Consider the following 14,667-nt stretch of genomic DNA (forward strand, 5'->3'; position numbering starts at 1 on the left):
TTTAAATCAACAATAGGATTATATCGAGCACTGCTTTACAGTACGCCTGCGAACATTATTGTACTGTGAATCGGTGCTGTGTCCAGGATTCATTGAATCAAAATTGCTATCATCTAGCCTGTTTGTGTAAGCGATAATACTAGCCATTGAATCAAAGTTACCATTCAGTATAATTTAGTCCGTTTCTGGACGCGATAATACCACGATAAAATTTTTAATTTATAACGGAACAAGATTAGAAGAATAATAACATATACTGTAAATTAGGGATCAATTCTATTTCACTGGATCCGCTGAATCCGCAGAGCTTAGTAACAGCCAATGGAATACAATATATATACTGTACTATAATTACTTCATTTAGAAAAAAATCAGTCCATTTAGAATCGACTGTCTGCTTACTAGTGTAAAGTGCTGTCATAATGAAGCGTTTGACACAATTTGTTAACCAAAGTAGGCTAAATGTCTGTCCGTCCAAAGGAGTGTCCAATCCAGGTATTTTTTCAAAGTAAGTGTACAGTACTGTGTACATTGTACAACTTAACATACTCTACTGTACACTGTACTGCACATAACCTACAGGACACTCTTTGCTCGTTGCGATATAGTGATGATGGACACTTGACACTTTCCAAATGGATTATAGTTTCCAGATATTCAAAGAATGATGGCTGCAGCTTCCGAACTTCGTTTGAAGGTTAGTACGGAAAAATGACTTAACAAAACGAAATGTAGCCATCTCAATTCCGATCTGATTTATGTAATAAAGTCACTGCAATTTTCTGACAGCAGACTATCCACACTGCAGAAATACCAGTACACTCCCTTACGAGATCAAATTTGCAAAGAAAGACTTCAGCAGTATACACTATGTTCAATTTATATGCGAGTATGTTATACATTGTAGTAATTATACAGTACATTGCTACGCTCAGTGTTCTGTTGGCGCTTTTTGTATTTCGTGGATGATTTATTGTACATGTACGTTGTACAGCATGGGCAATTGTTTATGATATGGTCATGGGTTACTACTGCATATTTAGTGATCAATGGTTACTGTACTTAGCTGTAAAGCGATGAAATTCCCTTTTGACTAGAGCGCCTCAAATCCTTCTGCTACCACTGATGCAAAACACTTTATACGCGTGTTTAGTCTTGTTAACACTGACATCACATGAGATATTTTAAGTACTCAAGGATGCATTCGAAAGATAGTGATTGTATTATACCATTAGGGTTCCCTTGTAATACTTCGTCTACTAAATACCACATCTGTTACAATGATTGAAATTAAAACCTATATTCATTTTAATTTTTTCAGGTAGTAGGCCTATATCGGTCACTATATCGCACTAGACAAGAATTATTCCATGGTGATCAAGTAGCACTTACAGGTGAGTAATAACGATTTCAATTATTGTACATACTTACTGTACGTGCACGTTCACTATTGTACTCGTATATACTGCAACACACATTAAATCCTTCCTGTACTTGAGCTGTTACTTTACCTACAGTGGAGAATACAGTATCGAAATAATATTTTATTTTATAGTCAATAGAACTAATGAAACTGCTAGTACACTCACTATTCTATTTGCAACCTCTACTACTGCATAGTATAGTATATTTAAAAACTCATCAGGCAATGACTATTTTTGTTCTATCTTTGTTACCTCCCAATTAGTTTCCTTGCAGAAATTGAGACATGGATTTTTAGAGAACAAAAATGAAGCTGACCCCGAAAAGATTAAAAATGTTAGTAAAAATATAACTTATTCTATATTCTTTCATCATCTGTAGCCAATTTTTAATTTCTTAAATAAGCTGCTTCACAACCAGGTAATAACTAATACATAATTTACAATTATAATTGCTCTCCCTTTCTAAAGGCGATATACGCGTATTACAAGTATAAAAGGCAAACTTATATCATCTAAATGACATATAGGATTTGCTAGCAAAGCTTAAATGCTTATCATCGGCAGAAAAAGAATTTAAATATAATATTTATTCTATTATATTCATATCTGCATAGCTAATCAAGCTTGGAGAAGAAGTAAATTACTTACTGAAACATAAGACTGTCCAATGTCAACTAAACAATACAGGAAACTATGGTAAATTTACTTTAAGTACAATTAGTGTAAATCTAAATTTTGACGAAATATAGCATGCTTCTCATGTACACTATCTTTACGTTGAAAGCAAAAATTATATCCTTCCATCGTAGGATTGATATTTCCACTGCATTCTGTAAACATAATTGCTTTAAATCTAAAGTTTTGCAATTTAATGCTTGCTTACATTTATAATATATCGAAAGTAACCGTAGTCTTTATTACTTTATTTCAAACGCCCAATCTTCATGAATACTGTACATTAGAATTAACGACCACGTTTTATTTGATAAATTTTACTACAGTGCCAACTCACAATGTTACAAAGAGAATGAGATAAAATAATATTAATTTCATTATTTCTATTTTAGAAATGAAAATCAGAAAGGACACGACACTTTTGGATAATGCTGTCTATCCAAATGACAAAAGATGATGCTTACAGCTGTTTTTCGGAACGTGATAATTAAACTAACAAAATATTATTCATACTATGGGCATGAATTAAGCTGGCATATACAATATAGAAAATGCCGATAAGATCATAATTACTTTAGGTTGCGTGGTGATGTGTTGAAATATTTTTGTCACGGCTTAACCATAACTGCATGTAATATATTATTACCAATAGTAAATAGTAGGTCGCTAGGTAGAAATGGAACTATAAGTACGTAACTACCGACTAGTAATAGAATTATGAAGTTATTAACGTCCATTCTACTTTACAAAGCCAATAGTATTGTATACATGATGCCGTAACAACCATGTATGTACAGTATATGTATGACTGTATGTATATACGTACGTTGATGTAATAATTACTACGCAAGCTACTATGTTATTTTAGCATGTTATTTATGAAATTATTAAAGCCAAAATCAGGCGCATTGATAAAAACCAAACGAATGACTGCTATTGATTTATGTACATTGCACAGTCTAAACTTTTATCTACCTTCCTATGCAATCGATTGTTGGTATTTTCACTTCGAATATACACATGGCTATGCTATTTACAATGTAGTCGGTGCATAAAGAACACACGAACAATAGCCAAATAGACATTAAACCGACCTCGGAAAATCAATTTTGCTAATAGTATCTCGAATTAATCCTAAAAGCTCCGAATGCTGATGAGGACTTTCGAGTATGACTTCATGTAATTTGCTCATATATGCATCAATTGTATTAATTGATGGAGGGCTATCGATCCCAGGAATTTCAATATTAGTGAAGCAATGTACTAGAGATGACCGCAAATCTTCCAAATGATTTTCCAGTAATATATTATGATTTCTCTGCTGCTCCGCTTCACTTTCTAATTTTTGCAAGGCATCTTTCATTTGTTCGATATGCTTACTCAAGATAGCGTTACGCTCCTCATAGTCAGCATTAGATTTTCGTAATTGACGTAATTCAACTTCCCGTGCTACATTTTAAAAGCAGAAACTAGATTACAGCTTGAAAATTATAGGTTAACCTTAGCTGAATATATCTGAGTACCTTTATTCTCGTCTAGGAATTCTTCAGTAAAAACTGGAGTACCAATATTAAGTCCACTGTTATCCTCTCTTTTGTCAGATTGATAATTCCCTTCCCTTCGTCCTTGATACTATTTATAATCATGAAGTGAGAGATTCCTCCAGTTACATTAAACTAAGACAATAAGCTATATGCTAACTCTTATATCATGTTTTAGGCAACAAGAATATAATTGATACAGTAAGTTGATAAATAACTTACCGAATGTTCAGAAAGTCCTGGTTCTCTGCTATCACTATCTGTTGTCAAAAATATTACACATTATTCCAAATATCACTAGGCATAGACTTGCTACTACACAGCTGCAAGATAAAGCTAACCAACCTCGATGTCTCTTGTAGGAATTCTTCTTAACAAATGTCTTATAAGTCTCACTTTTTTCATAGTCCTCTAATTCTTTAAGGTATCTCTCTTTATCTTTTTCAGCTTCGTCTAAATACCTCTGTGCAAATAAGAAAATGATGCGTAATCAAAATATCGCACTAAAATTAAAGACAACAACAAATACAATTTACAAACACACCAAAACATATAAGACATCATAAAAGATGACCGGTCGGTTTAAGCAGACTAACATGAGCTATTTTATAAAAGCAATAGTAAGACGAACTAGAGTATAATAAGAATTTGCTTAAACCTGTTTTTCACTTATCGGTAGCGAGCTCCATTTTGTACCAAGTATTTTAGTAATTTCAGAAAATGGCAGATCGGGATTTTCTGCTCTTACTTTTTCACGACTATCATTTAGAAATCTGACGTATCCAGTATGTGGAGCCTTAGGTGCATTTGAGTCTTTACTAGAAAATCTCTTACGCTTACGACCTTTCGGCCAACCACCCCGTTTGACCTTAGCCTGACAAAATATTATCCATCAAACAAGGAGAAACTCTGACCATTTACAATACCATGCATATAAAAGATTACCATTGATTAACTGATATTGTACCTTATCATCTGATCGGTCCTCTTGCGAAGAAAGTTGATTATTGTCTAGATGGTTATTACTATCATTATCGTAATGCGAATCTAAGACAAAACGTTAAAAAGTTCAATCGCAACAACCTTTAGCCTTAAGGAATAGAACAACGTTCCTGTATCTAAATGTTATAAAAGCACACTAAAATGTTCGACAGTATACTTCAAATGACAAGCGCTACCAAGTAAACATATCTCGATCGTTAACCTAACATTTCGAACGTGTCCTTTATTCCAGTATTTCTGTATGATGATTACTGTCAGCAACTACCTTACAGTAATGATATACGAGTGTGATACTCTAATTCAAAATTTTACGAGAATGAAGATACCTTGAATAGTATACGATTCTCCAGGAACCAGCTCTTGCCCTTCTCGACTCGCAAAATTGATGTTATCGTTATCACCGTTATACCTTAAACTGTGAAAACAGAAGATTTTCAAAAATTACTTTTAAGGTAAATAATGTCAATTACCAAGGATGCCTGTATACAGTATGAAAGTATAAAAGGAATGGTACAAGGACATTTACTCAACTAGAATAAAATGTCAACTGTAAAAAAAGGCTAATCCGTGAAGCATGTCCAGTATATTCCATATATAGAATTTGTAAATCTAGAGTACTAGGGGACATACCCATGTAAATTCTGCCCCTTAGCCACATCTTGCGTCAAATCAGATATATATTCTAGGCTAGTATTATTGGGTGGAACTTCCTCTGAAAATTATATGATCGTTTGAGTTTGGATTACCCTTACAATATAAAACAAATTAGGCATGCGAATATTCACTCGTCCGTGCACTAGATTCAATTGCGAATTGTTTCATTGACGACTTTCTAACATGTAATCAGTGTAGAATAAATGCTACGCTACAGGCAATTCAGAGTAAAGCATGTCTTATCATTGTTACCGGCAGTACTTCTACTATCGGAATTAGTACCGGTGCTATTGGCACGATTGAATATAGCAGTAGACGATGTTGCGCTTGCTTCGACATCGGGTAAATTATTTCCGCTTGTAATTATTCTACCGCCTTCATTGGTGGTACTACGACGGATATTATTTACTTGTTCCATACCATGAGCACGATCTGTTGGGGTATCACTAGTTGACGTATCACTGGCGATAGAGCCATCTTGAGGTAATAATGGCTTGTTATTTGACATTGCTAGTCAATGAAGTTATTAGCAAGAGCAGTCAAATAATATCCAAAAATTATTTCCTACAGCTGAAAATATTCAATTCCTTAGGCCAGCGATCGAAAGAGTCGACGTCGACACTCAAACAAGGCAATCATAACTACCGACTACAGTAGTGACCAGCGCTAAAAGACTGCAATTGCATCCGTTGGCGTCGTGCTGTACAGTGTACAGTACCCTGGACACAGTGTACAGTACTTGACTTTACTGTACAGTACAAAGAGTGTCCATGTACTGTACACTGTACACTGGTCCTGTGACCATTAAGATATTACATGTCCACTTGTCCAGTCCGGTACCGATACTGTACTGGACTGGAACTTAGTTAAACCCACTTTAGTCTATTACTGTACCAATCATCCAGTACAGTACAGTATGTATAACGCAGCTTAAGCCATATCATGGGTGTGGCGAGCTCTGTATGCTGATTGAGCGTAGCCCTTTACCTTCATTCGATTTGAAGTTATCAAGGACTAACATTCAATTTGAATAGCACATACACGTCAGCATATCCTTACCACTTTGAGTCATTGGCATTTGATGTTTTTTATTTTATTTCTTAGCGTAGTACTATATTTAGTTATTGAATCATCTTTCAAATTTCCAATACAAACCATCAGTCACCAGTATACTGTACTGTACAGTGTACAGTACTGTACAGTACTGTATGTATATACTGTACAGTACACTACTGAACGTGCGCAGGTCAGCACGTGCACCCACCGTGAAATTTCCCGGACTGTACAGTACTGTACTGTACACTACAGTCTGTAAGTGTCTAGTTGCACCGTACCATACAGTACAGTACACTAGAAATACAGTAGTACATCGGGAACTTGTTACGGATAACTGGAAAGAAGGAAGCCTCTTGACTGTAGTACAGCATACTGTAGTGCAAGTAGGAAATTCGCAATACAGTACAGTACAGTGTACAGTACTCGATTTTTTGGATGCAGGAATATCTCTCTGGTCGCATGTTGCCAAGCGAATTGTGTAATTGATAAGTACGTCTCTGACAATTTATGGACAGGCAAATTTGCACCGTCAAAATACAGTAAAAGTATGTATACGAATACCAAGAACTACACCGATATTAATGTAATCCATTCAATGACCTGTACATATTATATATGCATGCATTATAGACTGTAATTACCAGCGTCCTATGTCTACGGACTGGAGCATTGACCAAAATAATTTTAAAATAGTACTACAGACAATGATAGCGTAATCCATCCAATGAGCTGTACGTATTATATAATATATATATACTAGTACAAACTCCCGTCGCTTTGCTGACGGTTTACGATAATGTGCTCATTTAACAGATAGTATTACCATTTGATAGACCTGTCAGATACGGACTGGAGCATCGACCAAATAATTTTAAAATAGTACTACATAATCCATTATAGCGATATGAAGATTCAATTTTTATTGCCATTAATCGCATACATCTGGTTTACGTAATCGATGGAAGTAATACATAATTTTGGGAGACATTGGATTGGTACAACAGTTCCAAGATGGTAAATACATAAAATAGGCTTGACGAAAAGCGCTACAGTAATAATTATAAATCAAGGGATTAATAATAGTGGAAATAAGATAGAGAATGATACCTAAACGTATCATAAAGAGACCAGTCCCTTTATTTTCTGTCGTAATCTTATCTCGAGCTGCTAGCATAGTTGGTACATAAATAACAACAGCGGTAAAAATCATAAAGGTCATAGTACTGACTATTAACATTTTAAAAATATGCTTCCGACGATTTCGAACGGATAAGGCTATGCTATTATTGCTAATGATTAAATTAGCAATCGTGAATCGTGTAATATACATCCATATTCGAATGTAAGCAGTGATAATCATTATTAACGGTAAAAGATAAACAATAATACTGTAGATAATTAAATAATATCGAAATTGTTGAATATTGAAACTATATAATTCACATCGACAAGGTTCGCGAGGATACATTCGAAATAAATATAAATACGGAAAAGATAAACCAAAAGAGAGGGTCCATAACGAAAAGATCATTATAATTAGATTCCATTTTTTTCTGGCCAAGTTGTTATCTTTTTTTCTCAAGACCATAATTCTAAATCGTTCTATGCTAATTGCCGCCAGCGTATAGATACCGACCGTGATACCACCGACAATGGTAACACCAGAAATTCTACAATAAGTATCAACATTAAAGGCCGTCCAATTAGGCTTTAAGACAAATAGTGAAATTCCAGAATGAAAAGATAAAGCAATGGCGGTGACAACATCGCCAAGAGCTAAATTGAAAATTAACACAAATAGCATTTTGTGGAGATCATTACATCGAATAATTGCAAAACATGAAATGCTGTTTAGTATTAATGAAAGTACAACCAGTGGCAATAAATAGTAAAAAAATTTATTTTCTGAAGTATGGTCACTAGCATGATCGATATTAGTTAAATTATCCATGACCTTCTATAAACTAGAATATCTGTCTTCAATTTCGTAACTTGAAAAGTAACCTTTTATCCTAAAGCATAAACGCCAGTTTAGAGACCATTCAACCAATCATATGTCATTACCATTAAGACGAACTCGATCATAAATGATTTAATCAGAAATATAGCTGAATATATTCTAGCATCAAATCAACATCTAAATCATAATCTATGTATAATTAATACATAGCCAAAACTTAACTCGACATAAACACGAATACAGTAGCTACCGTTATCTGAACGAAATATAATTAGTAGAATATCTAATATGCACAACTGTATGACTGATCTAATGATGCCAAACAATAAGGGAATGTAACACCACTAACAATAGTAGCGTCATAAATTGATAATAAGTATTGATATCATTCACCGAGATTTTATAAGTATCTCAATGTATCTGAAATGACTTAGGTCACTTGAGTTTTGTAGAGATGGCGAAATCAATCTTGTTGAAGCTTGTTATATTTTATGATCGGTTTAAGTACATTAGAGCAATTCAGAGGAAAGCAATAAAAATAATAGCTTGATAAATAGTTAATCGCAGAATTTAATTATATGTGATTAATTTATTATTTAAAATGGAAAGCAGAATAGGTGAGAGATTATTCTATCTATAATTTATCGATGTTCTCCATAATCGTATTATTTTCCATTTACGTAAATGGTGAGATACCATATACTTTATTCAATTAATACTGATCATAGGATCTACACTGCCAGCATGCTATAATATTTATTTTTCACTGTTACAGACATTGGTAGCAATTGCTTTAGTCAACAATCATGAGCCATTATTAATGGAATAAGCACCCCCCCCAACGGTGGTGATCCAAAATTAGCATGGCTAATAATTACATTAGACTCTTCTATTTTAGCAGAAACGGTACCAAGAGCAGGTTTGATAATATGCCGATAGCATCGAATAGCAGTGGATAAAATCAGTATCTTAGAATTAATATGCATTTGACTATAAAAATATAATATGACCATGATGCATTATAACTCAATCCAATTTCTGTGTTAAATGTTAATGAAAGTCTTTAGAAAATGGAAAAAAGTATGGAAGAGAAGCTAATGTAGCAGCGTATAGCAATATTTTAAATCTAAAATATGTACATATTTTTATTTCTTTTCTTGTTGTAATCATTTTTATAATCCGTCACTTACTCAGACTACTACACCCCATGTAAAACTACATTTGCTATACCATAAATTTAATTTACGCATTTGCTTCACTAAATTTAAATACATTTTCGGGTTAAAATTAACTTCCTTACGTGGGTAGATCTTTTAATTGGATGCGTTATAGCACCATTAGTTATTTAAATCAATTACGATAAAAATAAGTGATAACAATATAAAATTAATTGCAACAATTTCGATTAACGTATCGAAATAGCGATGTCATACAATGCACGCCTTCTATTCATTCAGCAGATCGAGTTTATGATTTCAATCTTCATTATTTATGAATTTCTTTAAAAATATGAAGAAAAATGAATTGTTACAATCAAATTATAGCTATAGCACCAAAATTTAATAACATCTTGGACTACTAAAATATTCAGCAACCTAAATCATCATAATGGAGGTAAATTACATCAACCTAATATCTTATTAATAGGCAACGAAATAATCACAGATGAGTCGAATATGATGAACACTTTGATTGATGTTACATTAATATGGCTATAAATCAAAAATATGGCTTGACGTAATAAATATCAATTATTCATGGAAATTTTGAGACTTTATGTGACAAGTATATTCCTGTCCAGGATATTTTTGCACTACTGATATACTATACTAAGAGTAATATATAAATACAATAATTAGAATTAAAATAAATATCGCATCCAGTACTACTAACGTCATTGATTCGAGCTTAATGAAATAATTTAAATTGCGTTTGCATTTATACATCCATTAACTTTTAATATATAATTCCACGATATTGATCCCAAATTAAATTCTTTAATTAATATTTTGAAGAAATATCTGAAGAAGATTTACAATTGACAGATTCCTAATTTTCCCCAGCTACATCCTATATGCAGCATAAACTACATTTAGTGCTAAAGCTACTTCACGCTTTAAAATATTATTTAAACGTTTTTCTTTCTAACAATCTATCTGACAAAGACAAATGTATCATACGTCATTAACACTATATATTATAATCCTGCAAACGCAGTTACGCTATATTAAATAATAGCATTTTATATCATTTTAGACTTGCACAGATAGCTAGCTTAACGAAATTTTAATGACATTACCATATTAAATAATCCGGTAAAAACCGTTACAGTTCTTTAAATTGTGTAGAGTAGCGTCATGATAAAGTCCATAATTCTGATTGCATTTCTTCACTGCTATTCTTAAACGGCTCATTCTCTAATTTATTTATATTCTTAAAATAAAAATGTATAGCGCTTTTAAATGAAATAAATTGCGTTAAGACTTTGAGTTTACTTTATCACTCACCTTGTCTCAGCTTTGTTTTTTGATTTTATACGAGAGTATAGGTATATACTAAAATAATTTTCTATATATTGTTACAAAGAAGGAACATTGTCTGCTGTTAATCATAAAAGAGCTAATTTTTGATACTACTTTACTTTATATCAACCATAACTAGAGTCTTGCATAAAACTGGGCATAAGTAATTCTATAATATACAATAGAAGTGTACCCAAATAAAAAATCTTTCCATAGAGAGCAGGCTGTCCACGTAAAATCCAAATTTAAAAAATTGGCTACATTTGTCAATGCAATTTAATCATCTCGAATATCAAGTGCATTCATATTCTCTTCGTGATATTGCTATCCTATTCACTGATAAGGATAGGAAATAATTAAAATTTTCTTACAAAATATTTTTAGTTGCACGAAAACATATCGAAATTAACGATAGTACATCTCTTCAAAGTCTCTGAAGCCGATTAATCATGTCATACTGTTTCTATTCACAGAAGTTAAGTACAAATATTAATAGTTCTATGCCCTTTGTTGATAGAAATTTTTAGTAAGCTAGGATTACTTAAGAAAAAGAGTGAATTACGTAAGCTTGCTGCGTAGAAGCCCTTTCATTTTGGCTGTATCAATTAATCCTCATTATCATTAATCGCGCATATAGTTTTAAATCAACGCTCTAGATAATCGCTAAACTTCTATAATAATTATGTAAAGAATATGTGTTGCTTTAAGAACAACTGCATCGTGATTACGGCATATTATTAAAAAGCTGCTTTAACTGGTCTATTCTCCTTAAAACAAGATCGAAGTTACGGCTGCAAGCTAATAAAGAGTTGAAAATTTATTAGTAAAAATATAATAACAACTTCAATAGAATATTCAAAACGAGATTATTATTATCGCTGTATTACGGTAATCAAATTTTCATAGTAGTCATATTGTTTCTAATTATGCTACAAGTCGGTACATTTAAGGGTGTTTTCATCCATAAAGATAATAAATTGATTATAAAAGAACCTTTGTGCAAACAAAAGGTCATTATATAATAATATTTTATTTAGAAGATTCTCAATTATATTAAGGCTACGACGGCGATAAAATTGCAATGATTTTAGTATGCTCTTACATAGTTATAGCACGATAATACCAAAGAATTTGACGTAACAACGTGACATAAAAATCTTTTCATAAAATAATAATTAGTAATATTATTTGTATTGCAATGTAATATTACAGTTACATAATCGACTGTCAATTGGAGTAGCAGAGTGTCTTGCTATATCCGTATACCATGCTGCTATACGTTAAAAGATCTGATATAACAAGGTTTTAAAAATGTAGGGACGTTAGCAGTATTAACTAATCATAAAAATAACCAAGAAATTATTACTTAATTTTAACTACTTGGATAGGAATCATTCTCAAATTCTTTTCTTACATGATTAAGTAAAAGTTAAAACATATTGTTGAACTTATTTTAATTACCGGTAGTCTACAGATTCAGATAATGACTTCATGATACAAAGTAATATTGTTACCTCATTCAACGGATTTAATTTGCATACTCCAAACACCGCAATCTTTCTTCTATTCAACAATAACCTCTAAGGAAACATGTCATACACTACCGTGTAAAATACCAACGTTATGTTTCAATTATCTAGTTTTTAATTGACTTCTTTATATTCATTTCCTAAGGTAACTTTAGAATATCATTTTAAATTCTTTATATAGGTTAAAAGCTTGCAATAACTCTATCAACTGGAAATACTGTTTTCATAATGAATATCCTTAATAAAGTTGTGTATTCTTAATTTTGGAACTGATCAACAATTTATACGTAATTATTCCTACCTACAGGTATTTATATTATTCTTATCAAGAGATCGATATCATTTTTGCGCCGACGTAGTGAAGCATATCATAGCTATCAGCGAATTTTTTTTTCTTCGTAGCCAAATTCTCATGATTAATAAATACGTTAAGGCGCATAATTTATGATCGCTTATTCTCTCTAATACATCATTATAATGGTTCAGAAACCTTGATTAATAAACATACACTTTCGATCGCTTGAGTTACGGTGCTTAACGACTACGGTTGTAAAGTACCTTTAAGAATGTGTGCAATGTTGGCATCTTTTTAGGATAAGGTCTGGCACCTATAAAGATTTAGTTTAGCTTATAGCATGACTAGCTTAGCGTTGTAAAGAGTAATCCAACATTGCTGTAAATACAGTGTAAGCGTATTACCATCAATGCGCCGAATTGGCTAACACCTTTCATAAATTCACATATCCATTTCAACACTCTTGATTGAGACAAATCAACTAGCGTTAGTTGTAGCTTTTATCAATGTTAATAAAACGCGTTAGCAAATCTGATGCATTTCGGTCATATTTATATGCAAAGTTATCAGCACATCATAGCAAGTATTTATGAGCAATCAATGAGACAACAAAATTTTAAATCAACATATTTTATGTAAATACCCTTCATAGAGCGCATGGCTCTATTACGTCTACTGATTGTAAGAATATAATTGGATGAACTTTACTCAATCACATATTAGTTTTTTCACGCAAATTGCAAGGAGGGAAAAAAGGGCTGTAGAATTGCAATCGTCCTAAATCATCGATCATGTTCGATCGAAGTATGTTGTAAAACAAATTGAAAATCGCGATGAAATATAAATTAGTAATATAAGGAACTTATTAAGCCTATCTAACAGGATTAATTCTTGAACTAAGAAATAGCCTTGGTCAATGAATTATAAGAGTTAAGATTCTATTTTGAGCCAAGGGTGATGACGTCAGGGAATAATTAATCAAGTACAATACGATCTCAATGGGCTAATGGATCATGTTACTATAGCAACGGTTGAGGAAAGATTCATGAAAATGACCCCTGATACGGGTTGTCGTCATATCCACTTGGATACCGATTTATTTTTAGTTTATTGGTATCATGATTGACATCAATAAATCCGTGATTAGAGATGATAGTGTAAGCTACGATTAAATGTCAATTTACATACACATCCCTATCGTGTCTATACGCAACAGGATAGATCTATTTTCTATGGTAAATGCTGTACTTGTAGGTAGAGCTTCCATCCTAGTGATAGAATCAACACATAAACTTTTCTTACTATTCTATCATATTAAGTGGTGCGCATTTAAATGATTACACCTTCTGAATAAAAAAACATTATAGAAACGAATTTGAAGTCAGAAGTGAATTGGGTCTAAGGTAAATAAGGATTTTTTTCCTCTTAATTTTATCTAGAATAGGTTTCTTTGTACAACATGGTTCAATATAAATGTTATTTTTTGGAGTCTGATGTTTAAGGAATCAACCACAATCGAGTTTATCCCGTTATCGTTTTCACTTATTTATTTTATTTAATAGAATTTAGACTAACTAACAGCAACAAATTGTACTATACTTTATATCGAGTAGAAGAAAAATTAGAAACAGTGATAGCAGAACAATATTTGTTTCTACACCTTTTATTAATTCATCTCCAGACTAAACACAATTGATGCATCGCTATCCGCTATCGTAAGTAATATCTCGATTAACTAATCATGACCTGATCAATAACAAATTCTATCCGATCGTAGCATCATCAAACTACTGTATAGATTCAGAAAAACATTAACGAAAAGGGTAGATAATATCAATATGGACATCCTTCCCAACTTAATTCTAAATTCTTATCCACTAAACTCTTATCAATTTTGTCTAACTAATCTCAATATTATCGAGTGAACTATTCCATTCGATATCTGCAATAGAAAATTTTATCAATAGATTGTACAAAATTTCCCTCCGCTTAAAAGAACAAATAAATTT

At 32.4% G+C, this 14,667-nt stretch overlaps 2 protein-coding genes across 2 annotated transcripts; one reads left to right on the forward strand and one right to left on the reverse strand.

The window, feature by feature from the left end:
- Positions 1-462: 462 nt before the first annotated feature.
- TRIADDRAFT_55113 (uncharacterized protein) lies at positions 463-2,556 on the forward strand (the record flags this gene model as incomplete). Its single annotated transcript, XM_002111256.1, has 7 exons — positions 463-495; positions 647-697; positions 1,322-1,394; positions 1,688-1,758; positions 1,804-1,842; positions 2,039-2,120; positions 2,492-2,556. The coding sequence occupies 7 exons, from the start codon at positions 463-465 to the stop codon at positions 2,554-2,556; spliced, it is 414 nt and encodes a 137-aa protein (XP_002111292.1).
- A 627-nt stretch (positions 2,557-3,183) lies between these two features.
- On the reverse strand, positions 3,184-4,487 carry TRIADDRAFT_23407 (uncharacterized protein; the record flags this gene model as incomplete). Its single annotated transcript, XM_002111716.1, has 4 exons — positions 3,184-3,548; positions 3,623-3,724; positions 3,986-4,103; positions 4,299-4,487. Coding segments are annotated over 4 exons (774 nt in total), but the record flags the coding sequence as incomplete, so codon positions are not given.
- Between the last annotated feature and the right edge of the window lie 10,180 nt (positions 4,488-14,667).

This window comes from Trichoplax adhaerens, genomic scaffold, assembly GCF_000150275.1.
Source record: "Trichoplax adhaerens TRIADscaffold_4 genomic scaffold, whole genome shotgun sequence".
NCBI classification, from domain to species: domain Eukaryota; kingdom Metazoa; phylum Placozoa; class Uniplacotomia; order Trichoplacea; family Trichoplacidae; genus Trichoplax; species Trichoplax adhaerens.